Genomic DNA, 20,870 nt, shown 5'->3' with positions numbered 1-20,870 from the left:
AACAACTCTGTGACAATGTATCCAACTTCTTCCACAGCAAAATCGCAAACATCTACAGCAACTTCACACAGCAACCCAACCCCAGAGATCTCATTGCTAACTAACCAACCTCCAACCAAGACGACCACCTGACTGAATGGACAACCCTCACCAGAAACAACACAGCAGCAATCATGTTGACCATCCACTCAATGACCCCGATGGATCCATACGCCCAGTACATCTACAACCTGGCAATATACCAATCAGCGCCACCCTGACCCACATCATCAACACTTCAATCACGTCCGCCACTTTTCCGGATAAATGGAAACTTGCAGAAATCAATGCCATCCTCAAGAAACCCATAGCCGATCCGAATCAACTGACCATCTTCCGGTCCATCTCCTAGCTCCCCTAACCAGCAGAAGTGATTGAGAAGGCCATTAAAATCTTCTTAAACTGAGGAGAAACAGCAGCAAATAAGAGTTCGACATCTCCGTTGCCTTTGACACTATTTTCCATAACACCCTCCTCAGAAGACTCCATGAGCTTGGCATACAAGAATCTGCTCTCAAAGGGATATGTTCCTTCCTCACAGGAAGAACCCAAAGTGTCATCCTTATAATTAGAGACCAAGAGATTGATATGCGGAGTCCCACAGGGATTGTCCCTCAGCCCCACCCTTTTCAGCATATACATGACACCACTCACTAACATCATCCAATTGCAAGATATCACCGTCATCACCTATGCCAATAACACCCAATTAATCCACTGCCAGATGGACAAAGAAACCACCACCAGAACTAACTTCACCAACTGCATGACCATGGTGGCAGACTAGGTGTGAACCAACTGCTTGCAGCTCAGCTTCAACAAGACCGAAGTACTGGTTTTTGGCAAAAGACCTCCCCATGGAACTGCACCTGGTGGCTGTCGGAACTAGGACCGACACCCATAGACCAAGCTGGAAATCTAGGGATTCTTCCAGACGACAAGATCAACATTAAGCCTCAAGTCAACGCAGTGTGTACCTCCTGCTTCCACATCCTATGCATGCTACAAAAGATCTTCAAATGGTTGCACCAGTGTGACCATCACACAAGCAGTTATCATCACCAGGCTGGACTACGGCAACACTCTCTAAGCCAAACTTTCCAAGCAAGTCCTACACTGACTCCCTATGATGAACACCATTGCAAGTCTCGTATTTGAGCTCTCATGCAGCACAGACAACACACCATACCTCAGGAAGCTTCACTGGCTCCCCATTCACAAGCACAACCATTTCAAACTTGTCACACACACATACAAAGCACACAGCACAGGACCAGAATACTGAACAGCCGCATACACAATCACCAAATCCCCAGACACATATTCTCTGTCTCACTCTCACTGGCACACATTCTCTGCATCTGCAAAAGCAAAATTGGAGGTCGCTCATCGCACCCAAGATATGGACCGACCTCCCTCAACACATTAGAGCCTCCTCCTCACTTATTGAGGTCCGCAAGAAGCTGAAGACCTGGCTCTTTGTATAATTAAGCACCTTGGACACCTCACACCTGCCCAAGCACCTGGATATCCTCTCAGGTGATCAGTGCACTATACAATTCCGTTTAACATAACATAACATTGGTTTGTGTCATTTAAGTGGTCTGTACCTACATGTAGATTTTTCTATCAATTTACAAATCCGTATAACATCAGTAGTGCTGTCCTTTTAGAGATTAAAGTCATCTCCTACCAATATCCTAATTCCATTAGCGATATCTCTAATTTTATTGCAGAGCTTTAACCACAATGAAGAGTTGGCGCAATTTGGACCACATATATTAACTATATAAATGTAATTCCCAACTTTATGAAGTTTGGAGATGATCCATCGTCATCAGTTATATTTGAGATTACATTGATTTTGGCCTTTTCAGCAATTAATGGAAGTCCACCTATGGCTGTTTGTCTGATTTGCTCTTTATAGCCGAGTCTGGGGTTGTCCGATCCACCTTTGATCATTTCAGACCAGCAGGTTTTGGTGGTTACCTGTAAAGGTTGCTCGAGACTTGTTTGGTTGAGCTTGGGTGGCCTTGTTTGGCCTTCATTGGCAATATTGAATGACACAAAGGTCTTGTTTTTCTTTATTGGGGTACCTTTGAATTCTTTGAGGACGATTCTCTGGCTCTGTTGTTTGTTGAGTGTGATTCTACTGATAGCGTGGCTGTGAAATATATCCTAAGCTTGACATAAAAGGTTCAACATTGTTAACCTTCCATATTTTTCTTATATTGGGGAAATTCATTGATTCCTGAGCTTGGTTCTTTTTTTTTTTGAAAGATTCTTTTTATTAAACAATACCAGGTGAGAAATCAATGCATACATTAGATCATATTACAGGTGCATCACATATACGCAGATGGAGATTTTAACATACAGTAGTACAGTGGGAAAAATATTCAGGATAACAGTATGATTTATCACAGAGTCAGTGGTTCGTCAGTGGGGGGAACATACGGGGGCTCACAGATATTGCCACGATAAACGTTCCATCTTTTCCAGACCGCTAGCCATTTCCAAGGACAACCACGTGACACATAGATAGTTTTTCCCGTACCATACACCAGTCCATGTCGGTTTTCCATGCAGTGAGCGTCGGTGGTGTCTGCGCCTCCCATAGGCGAGCGATATTCCGTTTAGCTACCTTTCTGGCCGAGCGTCGCCCCGAGTTTACCTTTTGTGCTGAGATCAGTGGGCTCCCATACATTTAGCAGACACCTTTTTGCTTCTAGCTGTAGTTCAAGCCCCCATATGTCACTCATACACTTTATTACCTCCTTCCAATACTTGTGAATTAGAGGACACTCCCAGATAATATGCAGAAAGGACCCCTCTAGGCCACAATTTCTTCTACACATCCCCTCCTCGCTCCTGCCCATAAGGACCATTCGAGGACCCGAAAGATACACACGATGTAGGATTTTTAATTGGACCAACCTAAGTTTTGCGGAGATGGCAACCTCCCTCGAAGAGGAGAGCGCTTCCTGCCACTCCTCGTTGTCCAACTCCAGGCCGTCCCGCCCCCATTTCTCCCTCAGTACTGTGAGAGGATCTGGTGTGTTGCGGATTTATTTTTTGTATGTGAGTGAGATAGCTTTCTCGGGGAGGTGGCTGTCTAGCAGTCGGTCCTCGAGTGGGGAGGACTCTGGTAGCTGGGACCCAGCCGGGATGTTCGCCTGAAGATAGTGTCTGACTTGCATGTATCTGAAATATTCTGATGCAGCTTATTCGTGTGTCTGTTGTAGTGAGGCGAATGTGGTCATTCCGTTGTGCCCCCAGAGGTCACCTATTCGTGAAAGTCATATACAAACAGTACATTTTCAACAGAAAAGGTCAAAAACAGTCCCACTAGCATGCATTTTTATTTATAAGACTATATAGTGTATAAACAATAATCTGTGAAAATTGTGTTTCAGCAAATATATTTATCCTTTTCTCATCACCAAGTAATGTGTTCTGATTTGTTTTCATACTATTAAAATATTTTTTTCAGCCAACAGAATTACAAATTAAGGGCTTTTATAGCTACTGAAATTTATTCTTAAATGTTTGCACAGTTCACTTTTTATCTATTTAAATGTGTAGTATAACAGACAAGTCGCCCTACCTACAGCCTTTCATTTCACATGTTTTGTACAAAATCCTCTGCTGCTTTGTAGTCCTAGAAAGAAAAGTAATTGCAGATGTAAACTGACTTTTTACCTCTGTCTCTGAACACAGAATAAATGTGACAGGATAAAAAACAAGATCTAAAGGCATCTTTAATGCTCCTTCACTTTGTAAGTGAACAGAACACCTGTTGTTAGTCAGCGCGCCAGAAGGGGCGAGGAGGCCCTTAATATAGCTTGCCCTGATGAAATCTGACTCGCTATACCAAGTAGGCGAGTAATATGCCTCATATAATGTGCGACTCACAAATGTACTAAAGACAATCCACATGTGCGGTAGCCAGAGCCGGTAAGGTGAATATTGGCTGAATACTGCAAAAATATGTTGATTTCCACGTATCTATGGTAGATGTCCAATTATCTGAGCACTTAGCAGGAAGTGACGCTCAAGAGCTCCACACGATAAATATGTCTACATCAGGGATCTCTAATCTTTTCAGAAATAGGAGCTACTTATGCTCAATGAAAATCACCCCGTGCTACTAATATTATTACTGTTGTGATAGTGACCTCATCAGACAAGATTACATTATTGCCCACCCCATGCAAGATTACCAGCAGTGATCCCACTGGGTGCATCAGGTTGGGTCCAGCAGTAATGTAAAAAAAGGTTTTGCTAATTTGGATTGTCTTTGCAAGTGTAATACACAACAGACGTAGCTGCAGTGCTCCTGGCACCAAGTAACAATATTAATAGTAAGTCTCCACAGTGCCAGATGCCTTATTACTGTTACCCCAGCTTTAAATATATTTGAGAAACTCGATCCTTTTCTAAAAACATCAGCTTATGAGTTCTGAAAATACCCACATTTTCGCCTCCAAACATACTTTTCAATATTGGGATACATATATTAATTCACTCAAGCAAAAGCTTCTAATTTTGTTGGGTGGGCTGCACACATGTGAGCAACTTGCAGGTAGCTGGATAGCTAGCAGTTGCTCACGTGCTACTCGTTGGAGAAACCTGGACTACATTGTGCACATCTTGCAAAGCGAGCGGGTTCTTGCCTTCTGCAGAATTGCGGCTCAAATATGGGGGAATGCATGTGATCGGCCCCTTTTCACATTCCAAGCGCAGAACTAAAGCATACTTAGGGGATCCCAGCTGAAGTTGCTGCATGTTTTGTGTGGCTGCATCATGCTTACCATGCAAGCAAACTAGTTCTAACTTCTATAGAGTCGCAGTCCCGTTTTAGAGGAGGTCGTGTGATCAGACCCCTTTCTCATTAGAAGCACAGAACTAATGCTCACTTGGTTTCTTGCATTTTACTTATTGGGAATGTCAGGAGACATTATGATGTTTGTGTTGGTGCGTATTCAGCCTTTAGCATTGTTCGCTATTATTACTTACAGTTCTTGTGATTCCATAACGTAAGGGGTCATGAGTGTCTGTCCTTGTTCCATTAAGAGGTATTCAGGTTTGTTTGTTGATTCCTCAATATGAAGAATTTGGCATTAGATGAGAATGTTAAGAGGAGACCTCCATCTTGGGACACTGTCCAAACAAAATGTATTGTCCCTAGAGAAAGTTAATCGGATTATTCAGAAGTGGTTCATAAGTTGTCCATGGGGTTTAGGAGGAGGAACTCACAATCAAACTGCTGATATGTGCATAGTTTACCCCACAAAGGGACTAAACTGCTTAGCTAATCCGCTATTTTCCTCCCCGTCCAAGAAACCATCCCGCAGTATTTGTACTTTTAATAGTTAGTTTACCATTGGAAGTTATATTCTCTTTAATGAGAAGAAAACTAAGTGGGTGTATGTTCTAGGTGACCACTATGCTCTCCCATGCTATGAATGGCAGCAAAGTGTATCTATCGCTGGTAGGATGTAGGCCTAAATAAGTACATGAGCACTGGCACTGTGACATTTGCTCTTTTCTGAAGGAAGAAGCTGTAATGAAAGAGCAGCACTTAGAAACACCTAATGGTGAAAGAAAGTCATTTCAGCATAAATGTCCATGGATGGCAGGTATTCAAACCTCTGACACAGAGGTATGCGCCTTAGAGAAGATAGTAATAATGTTCCATAAACATGTATGTATGTATGTCCATGGCCGACACTAGGGAGGGGGGGGGAGGTACAGTGACACTGGAGTGAAAGGCCTGCCTAGCTTTTTAGGTGGCGGTAATATTTTAGTCCAAGAAGGTCATAGGCCATATGCTTCGGGAGGTGAATAAAATACTGTGAACAAAAAGCTGAATATCTGTGAATAAACAATAGACGGCACATGCTCTATCTGTCATCGGTTGAAGTGTGAATAGAGGTCCGCTGTTCCAAGATGCTGCTGGCGCATGTGTGCTGGACTGGCAAACTCTGGTCAGGAGAAAAGAGAGCGGGTTTTTGGAAACACCATCTTGAATTGCCCGTTCCATGATGCTTCTGACTAGATGTTGTTCTATGTTCTATTTATTATGTATAACTACTGACAAGATTAGAAACCATTTTACATCCAGTGCATCAAGAATTATAATACGAGTATAGACCCTCCAGATGTATTCAAACATGTAAAAGATGGACAAGCAAACAGCAGCCAATGTCCTGGGCAGAGAAGTGGATTCCTAACGAGCCCTATACAGAGTATAATAATACTGCTAACAATAGCAAAAGCAGGATTTATGCTGTCTAACGCTTTAATGAAGTGCTAATGATGGGATGCGGAGCCAATCAAATGGATAATAATTTAACGATTCATTGAATTTGACACTCCTCTCACATGTGGCTAATATTTCTCTCCAACCTAGAGTCTTGTACATTGGCCTTGCCTGTAATACAGCCCGCTACCTGTACATCTCCTACCTGGAAAACGCCTGGACTGTACTCCCCATGGAGGTTCTTCAAGGTAAGGAAAAGATATATTGGATTGTTTAGCTTGAAAACCGTCTTTATACGACCTTTAAAGTAGTATATTTGACAGGGAGTAATATAAATGGATGCCATGTTGGAGGTCTACTGAGAAGTGCATAACATTCATCTATAACTGGCATAAAAAAAGCTGCGAAAATTCACAACAGGATTTTATTACATAAGGACTTAAGTTTGGAAACTGTGGATTCCAGAGGTGCATTTTGTATAGCCCTAATCGTATGCAAGTAGATAGATTATATGTATTAATTAAACTCAAATGTACATCGTTTACATTGAGCTTTTACTTAATTCTGCGTCACTTATTTGATGTCAAAATTGTCCATACATTTTATTGGGAATTTTTTTTATATATATATATATATATATATATATATATATCACAACAACTCGCAATCAGAACTCCCTGAGAGGGAAATCACGGGCGCAGACCTCTTGGAGTGCCAAACAGTTTATTCAATAAGTATCCCCAGCACAGATGTCAGGACGCGTTTCGGCCGTCACAGCGGCCTTGATCACCTGACCACGCATTAGTGCAAACCCACTATTTAAAGTGCAAGTGCAATCAAATTAACAATGGACATAGAAAACATATTATGACATCAGGAGATTTTTCAAACAAACAATGCGATATAACAAAAATTCAATTTTTTGCTGTTTCATATATTCAATCACAATGTAACTAACAAATACATGCCTAAATGCCTATGACGTTATCAGAAAGAGATATTTTACATATATCTATTTCCCTGGCGTCAAGAGACCCGATGTCATTATGTCCTATTGATATTTATATAGAGTGCTAACCGTGTAAACAATAACCCATACATAACGAAAAATAATAAACGCTTTCAACAAATGTCCAACAAAATATCAAATGTATATAAATAAATGCATAAGTGCCTAAATATTTGAAGGACATAAAGTGACTAGTGCCACACTGATGCAGAGACGAGGCAATCACATTAATACAATAGTCCAACTCTATGTTTTCAATATAGGATCAAAATAAAGTGCAAAATGCAACAGTACTTTAAAACATAGAGTGACCAATATAAATAGCACTAGTCCAACTTTAGGACTCTATATGTTGAGTACAATATCAAATAAAGTGCAGAATGCAACAGTACTGAAAAACCTAAAGTGACAAATGCTTTTAGTAATGATTCAACTCTAGAATTCTATATTTTAAATATAGTATCAGATAAAGTGCATAATACAACAGTACTAGAAGACCTAAAGTGACAAGTGCTACTAGTGCAAGATAACAATGGCAATCAATTGATGGAGACTAACCATGAGATGTAGAAGCAAATCCTATTATATAAATATATAAAAGGATACAAAATATTTAAATACAGCAAAACAGTAGGTTACAATCATATTCATTGAAAGTGGCAAATAAAAATCAAGGATATATTTAAGAAAAGGACCAGTGACATAATTAAAATGATCAATAAAAGGAACTGGGTATAAAAAATGAAATACTACCCTACATATCCTTAAAACCAATCATTAAAATCAACACTGAAAGTTCCCAGGTTTATATTTTATACCTGCCTTGCCAAGAGTACGAGTTAAAATAAGGGCATTATCAACAAATAAAACAAAGGTAGCCTATATTTATATAAAAATTACAGAAAAGTATAAAGATCCTCCGTGGCATTGAGGCCACTCGGCCATTTGGAATCGAACTCTAAGATATATTGGGTTTCCAAACGACGAAGTGTTGCCTCCCTATTGCCACCTCGTTTCCTCAATGGTACCGATTCGATTGCAAAATATTTAAGGCATTTGGGGTCACTGTTGTGTACCTTTTCAAAATGCCTGGCCACGGGATAATTCTGATCTTTATTGTTAATGGCTCTAATGTGTTGCAAAATGCGTTTGTGCACTGCCAACTTTGTGCTGCCAATGTATTTCAAAGAGCAGTCACATTCCAGGACATAAACACAGTACTCCATTTTACATGTCAGATGTTGTTTGATTTCCCGTTGTGTACCCGGGAAAGTTGTACAATACGTTTTGGTATTTATACCAAATTGGCAGGCCTTGCATGTGGAGCATTTAAAAAAACCATTTCTTATAGGCAACCACATTTGTTTTTTAAAAGTGTCTTGACTGTTACCAGTCAACATATTGCCCATACTCTTGGCTTTCCGGAAAGTAATAGAGGGATTGAGTGGCATATAACACCCTATCACTGGATCTTCACGTATAAAATGCCAATGCTTTCTCATAATATTCCTCAATTCCTTTTCTTGTTTGGAATATGTTAAAATGAGGCGTACCGGTGCCTTATCGGTGTTTGGTGCCTCCATCGTATCTTTTTTTCTATATTCCAAAATTTCCTCTCTCGGTTTCAGTTGGGATCTTTTCATGGCAGCTTCCACGACTTCAAGACTATACCCTCTAGCCAAAAACCTCAACATGCATTCTTTTTGTTTTATTTCCATATCCTGAGGATTGCTACATATACGCCGGATACGGAGCATCTCACCATAGGGTATACTCCTAATCAGATGTGGGGGATGCGAGCTAGTTGCATGGAGGAGTGTGTTGCCTGCCGTGGGTTTTCTAAAAAGGGTAGTAGTTAAAATGTTGTTATTTACTAAAACCTGTACATCTAAAAATGTCACTGTCTCATTGCTCACATTTGATGTAAAAGAAAGATTTAAACTCATTACAATTGATATCTTCTACAAATTTCTGCACACTTTCTTTGGACCCTTGCCATATGATAAAAAGGTCATCAATATAACGAAACCACAGCATCACATTTTGAGTAACAACCTGCTGATATTTGCGCCTGACCACCAGCTCCTCCCACCAGCCCATAAACAAACAGGCATAGCTGGGGGAGAAGCTGGCGCCCATCGCTACTCCTCGCAATTGCTGATAAAAACAACCATTAAATAAAAAAAAGTTGTTCTCCAAGCAGAAGGAAAGCATGCTTAATAACATTTTGGTATGATCAGCATATTCAATTGTTCTGGTACTCAAATAAAACTCGGCCGCTCTCAGACCATCTTGATGTTTGATGCTGGTGTATAGCGAACATACATCCAAGGTAACTAACTGATAGTTCTCTTTCCAGATGAAGTTATCGATCTTTTTTAGAAAGTCACCTGTATCTTGGATGTACGAATCCAACTTTTTCATATGGTCTTGCAGGAAGTAATCAATGTATTTTGAAAGGTTCTCAAAGGGGCCATCACAAGCAGATATAATTGGTCGGCCCGGAGGTAAAGTCAAACTTTTATGGACCTTGGGGATGAAGTACATATAAGGGGTTAACGGATATTCTTTTTTGATGAATTTGAATTCTTCCCAACTAAGGAGACCCATACCTTTCCATGCCAATAAATTTCTAAATAGAGTCTCTTGTGCACTTTTGTATTTGAAAGGAGTACTTTTGCTGTAACATCCTGCTTCATCCAGTTGCCTGTGGGCCTCTTTGAGATAATCCGCTGTGGGCCATAGTACAATGTTACCTCCCTTGTCCGAATTGCGGATGATTAAGTCTGCCTTCTGTAGCTTCGAAATCAATTGTTTAAATTTTCTTTGTTGATTGGAATATTTCTGTTTCCTTGCTGAATTGCTTGTGTACATAAGTTTTTTAAGCTGAATTGTTACATGTTCGCGAAATGTATCCAACCCGTCGTGAGAGGATAGAGGGATAAATTTCGATTTTGGTTTGAAGGGAGTATCAGGCTTCTTTTGGTTATAGATTGAAATTGATTCACCTGATACTGCTGTATCACCCACTGCCAACTGATATATATCATTATACAGTACTGCATCCAAAACCTGAAGATTACTGAGGTTAGTGCTGTTGTCTGACCTTTTATCAGTTTCCAATGCTGGCTTCTGTAGATGTGATTTTTTAAGTTTGAGTTTCCTAATAAATAGGTACACATCTGCCCTAGTACGAGTATAATGAAAGTTTGTTTCTGGGCAATAGCTTAGACCCAGGCTCAGTATTTGATTTTCCGCTTTCGTCAATTTAGTTTGTCCCAAATTGATGATTGACTTGAGCTCCTGAGCCTGATGGCTGCCGGCTTCGGTTTCTAATATCTTCGTGAGCGACCGCGTCCTCGCTTCCTTATTTCGCCGTTGCTTGTTTGCCCGGCGTCTCGCCCGTCTTCTTTGGCATTTTGTGGTGCCGTCATGTTTTGCGGTCTTGGCCTCAGTGTCTCCCTTCTCCCTTGTTTTAAAACGTCCAACTCTTCCCCCACCGTCAGTTTGATTCCTGATGTATTGCGTACCCCTTCGTTTTCTGATTCACTCTCCCTTGCTGAGCTGGAGAGTGAAGAAAGTTCCACGTGGCTACTCTCAGGGAATCATAGCGCCGTGCAAAAGTGAAGATTTGATCATTTGCATAGTCATCACGGTCTCGTTTAAATTTCCAAATTTTCCGTGCTTTTATCTTCTCCTCCTCTTTTCCCAGTCGATTATTCATGTCTTCCCTGAGCTTGGCTTGGAGTTGGGGGTCATGTCCTTGTTGCTGAATAAGAGCTTCCTGAGCATCTATTTTAGTTTGTAAAGCTGCTCCATCTATTTCAACATATATATATATATATATATATATATATATATATATATATATATATATATATATAATCTACTGGCGGTCGCCAGTAGATAGTTATAGTTAGGACCGTGTTTCCATAGGAAATCCGCAACATTCTATTTGGAATAACTTTGTCGCCGGTTGACGAATCCTCGCGTAATTTTCAAAATAGGTGGGGAGCTCCGCTCCGCTCCTACCCTGAAAGTCTCGGGGGGATTCGTCAAGCGGGGGCTGAGACAAAAGGGGGGTCCCAAAACGCGTTTTCCCCATGCAATTTTCCATAGGGACCTTTAGTCCAAGGTACAGCCCGAACGGCTGAACAGAATTACTTGAAATTTGGCAGAGAGGTAGTCCTCAGCTCAGGGAAGTGCCTTTTGCAGGTCTGGTGTCAATCTGTTCAGTAGTTCCTGAGAAAATCAAAAGTAAAATCATATATATATGTGGGCGGAGCCTAACCACACATCTCATCCTGAGATCTGATTGGCTGTCAGCACTTCATCCAAGAAGTGTTGGCAGCCATCTTGGGACCAATATACATGATAGCACCTCATTAAAAAGCATTGCAGTTAATAGAAGGTTTTAAGACTTTAGTTACATTATAAATCATTTGTTGATGGTACCATACTCATTTTAGGAATTGTGGTATGTTCTAAGGTGATTTCACCATGTGGAAAAGCCTTCTGCTGGGATATCGTGATTGAGAGAAAAATATTTTCTCCTGCTTTTCCCACAGAGGTTTGGGTTTGGAAGGTGATCTATAAGCTAAACTGAGAGCTTATTTTCTGTAAATTCACATTATCTTTCTCAGTCATGTGAGAATGAAGTCTGACATTCTCAGTAAAACATGTACATCCAACAAGGGCAGAGACTGTCAGTTGATTCCTTTGTGTTCTACTGCAGCTGCCCAGAGTGTTCCAAAGAACAACTAGAGCGCTAACAGTCCTACTTATGATAAACGTATGGCACACCTGAAGCCATCTTGCTTGGATTAAAGTGGTAACTCTTAAAACATTTAATTTAAAAAGGAACAAAATAAGGGGGTTCATTTTCCCATAAAAAGTATGATTAGTGCTGCAGAAAGAAAAATTAGGGCACATTTTGAGTGACTTCTCAAATCCTCTTCTATTTCATTAAAGAATTCTGACATGCAGACTGAAACATGCACTTTCAATACCAGCAGCAGTTTTCCCTGGTGAGCAGTAGCTTTACTACAATGATCTAATGAGCAAAAAGAGTGCTAACATTCTGAATTTATGACAAATGTGTGACACATCTGAATGCCTTCTTGATGGTATCAAAGTAAAAAACTGAAAGTATTTTCTACTGAGGAGACTGCAGTAAATGAGGAAATTAGGAAACTTCATAACAAATAAGTCTCCCAAGATGGCCACCAGAGATAAAAGAGCCCAAATGTAGCCCAAATATCACCCAGATGTAGCCCAAGTATAGCCCAATGACAGAATGTCCCAGAGTGTTCTTAAAAACAACTAGAGCGCTTACTGTCTTCATTATGGCAAAAGTATGGCACACCTGAAGCTATCTTGATTGGAATAAACTGGTAACACTTAAAACATTTAATTTAAAAAGGAACACAATGAGGGGGTTCATTATGCCATAGAAATTATGATTAATGATGAAGAAAGAAAATGAGGGCACATTTTGAGTGACTTCTCAAATCCTCTTCTATTTCATTAAAAAATTCTGACATGCAGACTGAAACATGCACTTTTAATACCAGGAGCAGACTTCCATGGTGAACAGTAGTTTTACTACAGTGATCTAATGAGCAACTATAGTGCTAACTTTCAGAATTTATGGCAAATGTGTGACATATCTGAATACCTTCATGATGGAATCAAAGTAAAAAACTGAAAGCATTTCCTACTGAGGAGACTGCAGTACATGAGGAAATTAGGAAACTTCATAACAAATAAATCTCCCAAGATGGCCACCGGAGACAAAAGAGCCCAAATGTAGCCCAAAATCACCCAGATGTAGCCCAAATATAGCCAAATGACAGAAGTGTGCACAACACTTATTATTTTGTGTTTTTGCAGTGTTATATAGTGCAGACTTGTCAGGTATTGGAGTGCTTTACATAAGCATTGGTTACATCACACAAGAACAAATTCATTTTGGTTGTAGACATGGGGAGACTAAGTGATTTGACCAGAATCACAGAATGTCGAGCTGAAGCAGAAACTCCAACCTGGTTCCCAGTTGCAAAGTCTGCAGTTCTGGAAGTAACACCACATCCTCTCCCCTAAGTGCAACATTTAATCAAGTGGTCAACTGGATAAAAAAAACATAAAGATAACAAATAATTTAAAAGTGCTTTGTCGCTATTTGAAAACTCAGAAAATATGTCCTTATTTTAGTCTTTTAGAGCACTAACCATAATTTTGATGCCAATAAGACCCTCTCATATATGTAATTTCTAAAGGAAATGCTCTAGGTATTACAGTTTTGATTACATCAAGATGACGTCAGGCGTTCCACACTTTTGTAATAAATATAGAATGTTAGCAATCTAGTTGTTCATTAGGATACTGTTGAGAGGCAGAGGCCAGGGGCACGGACTCTGAAAATTGAAGGCAGGTAGGAGGGTGCAAAGGCAACAATTTAACCACACTGAGCAGGCAGGAAGGGCCGTGCCAGCACAACAGACTATGGAGGGCAGTGGAAAGGGGGGCAGGGACAACAAACCAACAATACAGGACTTGCAAGAGAGGCTGTGGCAATGTAATAGACCATTGTGGGCAGAAGGAAGAGGCAATGGTAGTACAACCATACATGCCAACAGACCCGATTCAGCCAGGAAACGTCCAATGTTTTTAAGCTTAAATGGGCTTTATTTGATCTGTCTCCTGTCTACAATCTCCTCTTTTTCAATGTAACTCAAAGGGGAAAATCAATACCCCAGTTTTTTTTTCAAAATCTCCCTCTTACCAAGCTCAAAATGTTCGCAAGTATGGTACATTGGATCATGGAAGGAAATGGGGTAGGGACATGGACTTGGATAACAGAGGACAGGAGGGACATGGAGAGGTGCACCAAACTGACCCTGCAGGGCAGGCATCAGGGTTTGCAGCAGCACAATACACCACACAGGGCATGCGGGACGGGAGTGCAGCACAACAATCCATAGAAAGCAAGAGGGAGGGGACAGGACCATGCACATGGACAACAGAGAACAGAGGGGCAAGAGGCAATGGTAGCTAGCTGACCATAATGGACAGACAGGAGAGAAAGCTGCAGCATAACAGACCATAAAGGGCAGGAGGGACGGATCAGGGGCATTACAATGGAACAGACAAGCCAGGAGGGAGGGAGTAGGGGTCTGCACATGGAAACAGAGGGCTGGGGGCAAGGGGGCAGGGCAGGAGCAGCAAGATAGCCATGGAGGTCAGGCAGGATGGGCACTAGAAGCAAGACACACCATGAAGAGCAACAGTGAGACTGTGATGGCATACACACAGACCATGGAGGGAAGGTGGGAGGGGGTCAGGGGCAGCTAACTGACCACACAGGGAAGGTGGGAGGGGCCATGGCAGCACAGAAGACCATGCATGGCAAGTGGGAGGGTTATTGGCAGCACAATGGCTATGATGGGCAAGAAGGAGGGTGCAGGGGCATGCACAAAGGACGATGGAGGATAGAAGGGAGGGTCAGGACCTGTGCACAGACAAGAAAGTTCAGGGGAAGGGGCCTCACAACAGACCGCACAGGGCAGGCAGGAGGAGCAGTTGCAGCACAACAGACCAGGGAGGGCAGAAGGGTGTGGCAGTACAATGGACCATGTAGGACAGGAGAAGGAGGATAGGGGCATCGAATGTGCAAGCCGGGGTGAGGTGGAAGGGACAGGTTACAGTCATCTGACAATGCTAGGCAGGTGGGAGGGGAGTGGCAGCTCAACAGAACACTCAGAGTAGATAGGAGTGGCAGGTCCATGGAACATGGTGGGCAAAAAGGATGAAGCAGGGGCATGCACAAAGAAATCGGAGGGCAGGGGGAAGGAGAATAGGGGCAGCAAGCTAAGCACAGAGTTTAAGCAGGAGGTCAATGATGGGGCATAGAGTTGGGCAGTGGAGGGCAGGAGGAGTGGACTGGTACATCATACTAAATTGAGGTGAAGTGGCAGCACATCAGACCATGCATGGCAGGAGGGAGGAGGCTAGTCCATGGATTCACACAACAGAGGATAGGGAGGAAGGAGATGGGGCAGCAAGCTAACTGTTCAGAGAAGGCGGGTATTAGGAACTTTATTGTTTTTAAAACGTGTGTCTGTGCGAACTACTTAAAATATGAACAAGTATGCAGCATAATCTCACTTTTATTCAGGAAGAAGAGGACGTTTGTGACTGTGACTCCGGGCTCACTTGGCAGAAACACCCCCTGACCCTCCACCCCCTATCGCAAAATGTAATGCCCGTGAAAAGGGTAGGAGAACACAGTGTTATTTAGAAAATAGTCCTGAGAGCACGATTGAAAATGAAAACTAGATATAGTGTATGGTATAAACTATGCACCAAAAAGTGTGATATAAGATGAACCGGGCGTGAAATATAATATGCAATACATTGTGCATATTATGACAGATTCATTTGAGAGTGCGAGATAGCATAGGCACTAGCGCGTGCTATGCGATATGCGCCTTGGAGTGTAATATGCACAGGGCAATGTTGTGTAACCTAACTAGTCTCTAAAGTTGTAATATAAAATATGTGCTGGGGAGTGTAACGTTGCATATGCACTGTGACAAAGATATGGATCCCAGATTGTAATATGTATGGCATAGCACTGTGCGTTATAACATAGGCATCGAGGAAGGCACGTTAGATGGGGCAATATAACCCGTGCGAAGACAAGTGTGGCATGACATATTCACGGGGTGGTGTTACAGTGCACATGGGCTAGAGAGTGTCATAGCATATGCACTAGCTGGTGGAATACAACACAGAGGTGTGTGGCACTCGGCAGGCAATGGTGTGTGTAACACAGCATTGGGCGCTGCCAGGAGCGCGCTGTGACTCTCAAGTGATGTTCGTCCCCTTTCCAGAGAGTAAAATAAAAAGTATTACACATCCGGCAGTGGATGTGTGTTTTATTAACCGTGAGGGGGGTTTTTGCATAGTTTTGGTCGAATTTTTGTCAAATCCCCTTTGAATTGCTTGGTGTGCATGTGTATTAAATGTGCCCGTCAATAGCTACCCATGTTTGTATAAATAAACGACAAGGGTGTCTACCGGGATTAGGCACGGTAGGGCATCAGACATGTCAGAGCTTCACTAGTGGTGTAAATACATTCCACGTGGATTCATTGTATGCATAGTCGCCTTTTAATGAATATCACGCAAATCGTCATGGTGATAGGTACGTACGGTTTATCCAGCATGTCCTAGGTGTGTCTATAAATATATATTTTTTAAAAATAATAAAAAAACAGTGGCCGGCCCTGGGGATTGGGGTCAAAAAAATATAATTAGGAGACAGGCCCTGGGGGATGGGGTCATCAGGGCCAATAAATTAGAATAAGAAGGGGAACCACACAGCCCCCCTTCTTAAAAAATTAAAATAAATAAAAGACTGGCATCGTGCCGGAGGCCACGCCCCCTCCTTGCAGCACTCTGCAAACGCGCCCCCTGGCGAGTTGTAAGTTGGGGAATTAATTCCTCTTCAATACTGAGGGTCCCTGAGGGCCAACTAGCCCAACAGGCATCTCCAGTATGCGCCAGGGAGCTGCGCTGCAGACAGGTGTTCTGAGGCCAAGCCCCTTTTTACACCTCTCTGCAACGCAGCTCTGTGGCGCTTACTGGAGGTACCTAGTGGTCTAGTTTGACCCTTAGGATTCAAGGGGACTTAATCTCTCAACTTAGAACAGCCACAGGGCGCGTTTACACAGTGGTGAAGGGAGGGGACGGGGCCTGAGGTGACGTGTGCAAACACGCACTATGGCACGTTTTAAATTGGGGATATAATTTCCCTTCAATACTGAGGGCCCCTGGGGGCTAACTAGCCCACCAAGTGCTTCCAGTAAGCGCCACTGAGCTGCATTGCAGAGAGGTGGTCCAGGCCGTGCCACGTTTTACACCTCTCTGCAATGCAACTCTGTGGCACTTACTGGGGGTACCTAGTGGGCTAGTTGGACCTTAGGGACCCTCAGGATTCAAATGAACTTAATCTCCCAACTAAAAACGGACACAGGGCGTGTTTACACAGTGGTGAAGGGAGGGGACGGGTCCTGAGTTAACGTGTGCAAAAACTCCCTGTGGCCTGTTTTAAGAGGTAGTTTTAACCCCCCTGCCCTATTATATACTAGGGGCTTACAGAGGAGGTCATGCTAATCACAGGCGGACCCCAACGCATAATGTTCCCTAGTGTATGTAGGTGTTTTCACTGTATTCTAAGTGTCTTTTAACATAGCACTGGCTCTAGGACTGGTTAGTCAGACTCAGTTACCACCAGTATCCGTCTGAAAAAGTTGAGGGTACAGGATGATTTTGCAACAAGGATTCTTTCTGCTCTTCTTTTTGTTCTTTCTGCACGTTATCCTTCTTCCTGCACTTTTCTTCGTCTTTGAGGACTTCTGTTGCTTCTTTCTGCACTTTTTTTTTTCTTTCTGTGCATTTTTTCTTCTTTCTTCACATGTCCTATCTCTGTAGGCATAGTTAGAAATTAGCATTTAAAAAACCTTTGAAATTCACAGAAAAAACCATAGGTTTCAGGCACGTTACAGTTAGGAATTAGCATTTAAAAAATCTCAGAAATTCACTGAAAAAACCATAGGTTTCAGGGGTGTTATAGTTAGCTGGACTTATCACTTGTACAAAACAATTGAAATTCCCCCGTTATAGTTAGTTCAGCTAACTATAACTCGCGCGCCCGCAATGCACTGCTGATGACGTCACATATTACATCACTCATGACATGGTCAGTGACATCACTCATGACATCACTGATGACATCTCAAATGACATCACTGATGACATCATCCTTGTGATAGAGTGGCAGACCTCCTCCTACCCTAATATAACCTTTGATACACACATTCAAAAATAGAGACTAAAATTTTCAAAACAATGGACATACCAATACCAGTTACAACAACCTCTTCAGTAATTCTAAGATCCACATACACATCCACTCATTCACCAACAGTCCTATACAGTCACTCATATATGTACTCACTCATCATATGTACTCATACACCTATACATCCTGTTACACAATGCCACTCATCCATAGAGTTACTCACACACATAGTCACTCATGCTAATAAAGAATCAAACATACATTTACTTGCATATACAGTTATACACACACCACCACACTTACTTCTACGGAAACTTACACATACTTAGTCTTTTAAACAATCCCTTATAGAAACACATACTTATTCATACAGGAACTCTTTCAATCTCTCACTCTCACATATACTCACTTATATACACCAATAGTCACATATACTAGTTTAAAACATATGTAGTTACTCATAAAGACACTATTGAGACAGTCATTCACTCACTAACACACCCATGCACACACTCATCCACCCATACAGTCCTGCACACATGCTGTCTTCAACACATACAACACATACAAACTCATTCATGCACCTATGCACTACGTAATACCCCCCACCGAACCATGCAGACACTCAGACTGATACTCAAAAAACCAACTAATAACCTATATAGATACCCATGTAGCTACTCACCAACCCATGCAGCCACTTATACACAATGTGAGAGACTGATACAGATATTTACATATTTAAACATTACTCACTAAGCCATGTATTCACTATATACACTTAATCAGTCAGTTACACAATCAATTTTTCAAAAACAAATCATCCATTTAGACACTTATATACCCATTTATTCTTCCATCATTGTTTAGATATACATATATAAAACATATTTAATTTTCAGAAAAACAGACATTCACTGGATGATGTCATCAGTGATGTCATCAGTGATGTCATTTGAGATGTCATCAGTGATGTCATGAGTGATGTCACTGACCATGTCATGAGTGATGTAATATGTGACGTCATCAGCAGTGCATTGCGGGCGCGCGAGTTATAGTTAGCTGAACTAACTATAACGGGGGAATTTCAATGGTTTTGTACAAGTGAAAAGTCCAGCTAACTATAACACCCCTGAAACCTATGGTTTTTTCAGTGAATTTCTGAGATTTTTTAAATGCTAATTCCTAACTATAACGTGCCTGAAACCTATGGTTTTTTCTGTGAATATATATATATATATATATATATATATATATATATCTTGTTCACAGGTGAGTGGGATAGCATTCAGTCCAAGTATTTAAATCTGTGTTGTCACGTGACTTGACATACTCTTACAGATACCAGAATGCATCGTTGTTGTTCCTTGTGTGTTATACTGTGATGCACATTTGTAATAAAGCTGAATAACGTCACAACACCACAATTGAAAGTTGATATTTTTGAGTGCAGTTCATTCCTTGCAAATTGTTAAATGGCCACGTGCACTTCATAGTGATGGTATATGTTTTCGCGATCCTTATTGCCGCTCCTCTATAGCCTAGCTCACGCAGAGAGTCCAGAATTTTTCAAGGGAGGTGAATGCCTCCCTCATCTCCCTTTCTCATCTCCATCACCACTATTTTTTTTATTTTATTTTTATTTTCTTTTTCCTTGTTTTTCCCTATCACAAGTAGGACACAAAAGGGAACAACATAAGTTCTCGGCAATATACAGCAGACATATTAGGATTAGATAACATCATTGTCAATTTAACAGAAGATGAGCATACATTACGCAGTACAATAGTAGAGTGACAAATCAGTACCTCGTATTGGCGTACGCCTTATTCTCTGCAGCCTAGGCTAGATGTGCGGCAAACACAATAGCACCATGCAACAAGCCACTTACAGTTTCTCAGGTGGAGAAACAATATTTCTGAAGCATCCGCAGCATGGGTACAGGTGAAGCATAAATTTCAATACACATCATGGGAGACTCACCAGAGCAGCACCACGTCTACCATATTATAGGTTTTACCTTGCTGTCCCGTATGTGGCATAGCTCCGCTGTGTCTGGATCGTCTGTCTGAGATTCCGCGGACTGAGCTAAGAGGTAGCTCTGTAGTGGGCTCCATATACTTTTGGGCTTCGAGGCCCTAGGCAACAGTTCCGCATATAATGTCGATTGGTCTTGGCAGTAAATCAAGTCCTCCAGCCATTCCTTGTATTTTGGCGCCTGCCCTCTGCCCCATCTGCAAGCCACTCTACGTTAAGCTAAGAGTAAGGCAACAGCAAGAAACTTACGATAGGGCTAGGGGATGAGTTTAGTATAAATTAACAATGCTAGTAATGGCCTGAATTCCAACTCAATGGCACCATCCGGCGCAGAGCTTTGAACACCTGAAACCAGTATTCTTTCACGCTAGGACACTCCTAGGCCAAATGTAAAAAGTCCGCCCCTGGGCTACATCTATCACAGTTATCTGTAGCTTGCAAGTTAAATCTGAGCATTTTAACAGGGGTGTAATAGAGGCTCTGCAGGAATTTATAATGTGTAATACAGAGCCTGGAACTGGCAGATATCTGCTCTGTTTGGAGGCTACAGTATGTCCATTGATCATCTGTTATCTCATACCCCAATTCCTGATTTCACCTAGCACGGGAAGAGCCGTGAGATTCCACTTGTTGTGTGCGAACAGCTTGGTAGA

General features: G+C 41.7%; 1 protein-coding gene across 3 annotated transcripts in view; it reads left to right on the top strand.

Annotated features, from left to right (window-relative positions):
* Window positions 1–20,870, top strand: part of MFSD6 (major facilitator superfamily domain containing 6) — a 400,661-nt gene that overhangs the window by 165,329 nt on the left and 214,462 nt on the right. For all 3 annotated transcript variants that reach the window (XM_085648803.1, XM_085648805.1, XM_085648804.1), the window contains exon 3: window positions 6,455–6,552. In XM_085648803.1, coding sequence (XP_085504929.1) covers window positions 6,455–6,552 — 98 coding nt within the window. The remainder of the gene's footprint in view (window positions 1–6,454; window positions 6,553–20,870) is intronic.

The sequence above is a fragment of the Triturus cristatus genome, chromosome 3_2 (assembly GCF_964204655.1).
Source record: "Triturus cristatus chromosome 3_2, aTriCri1.1, whole genome shotgun sequence".
Classification (NCBI taxonomy): domain Eukaryota; kingdom Metazoa; phylum Chordata; class Amphibia; order Caudata; family Salamandridae; genus Triturus; species Triturus cristatus.
The sequence above is the reverse complement of the archived record's forward strand: the minus strand, read 5'-3'. Positions and strand labels throughout refer to the sequence as shown.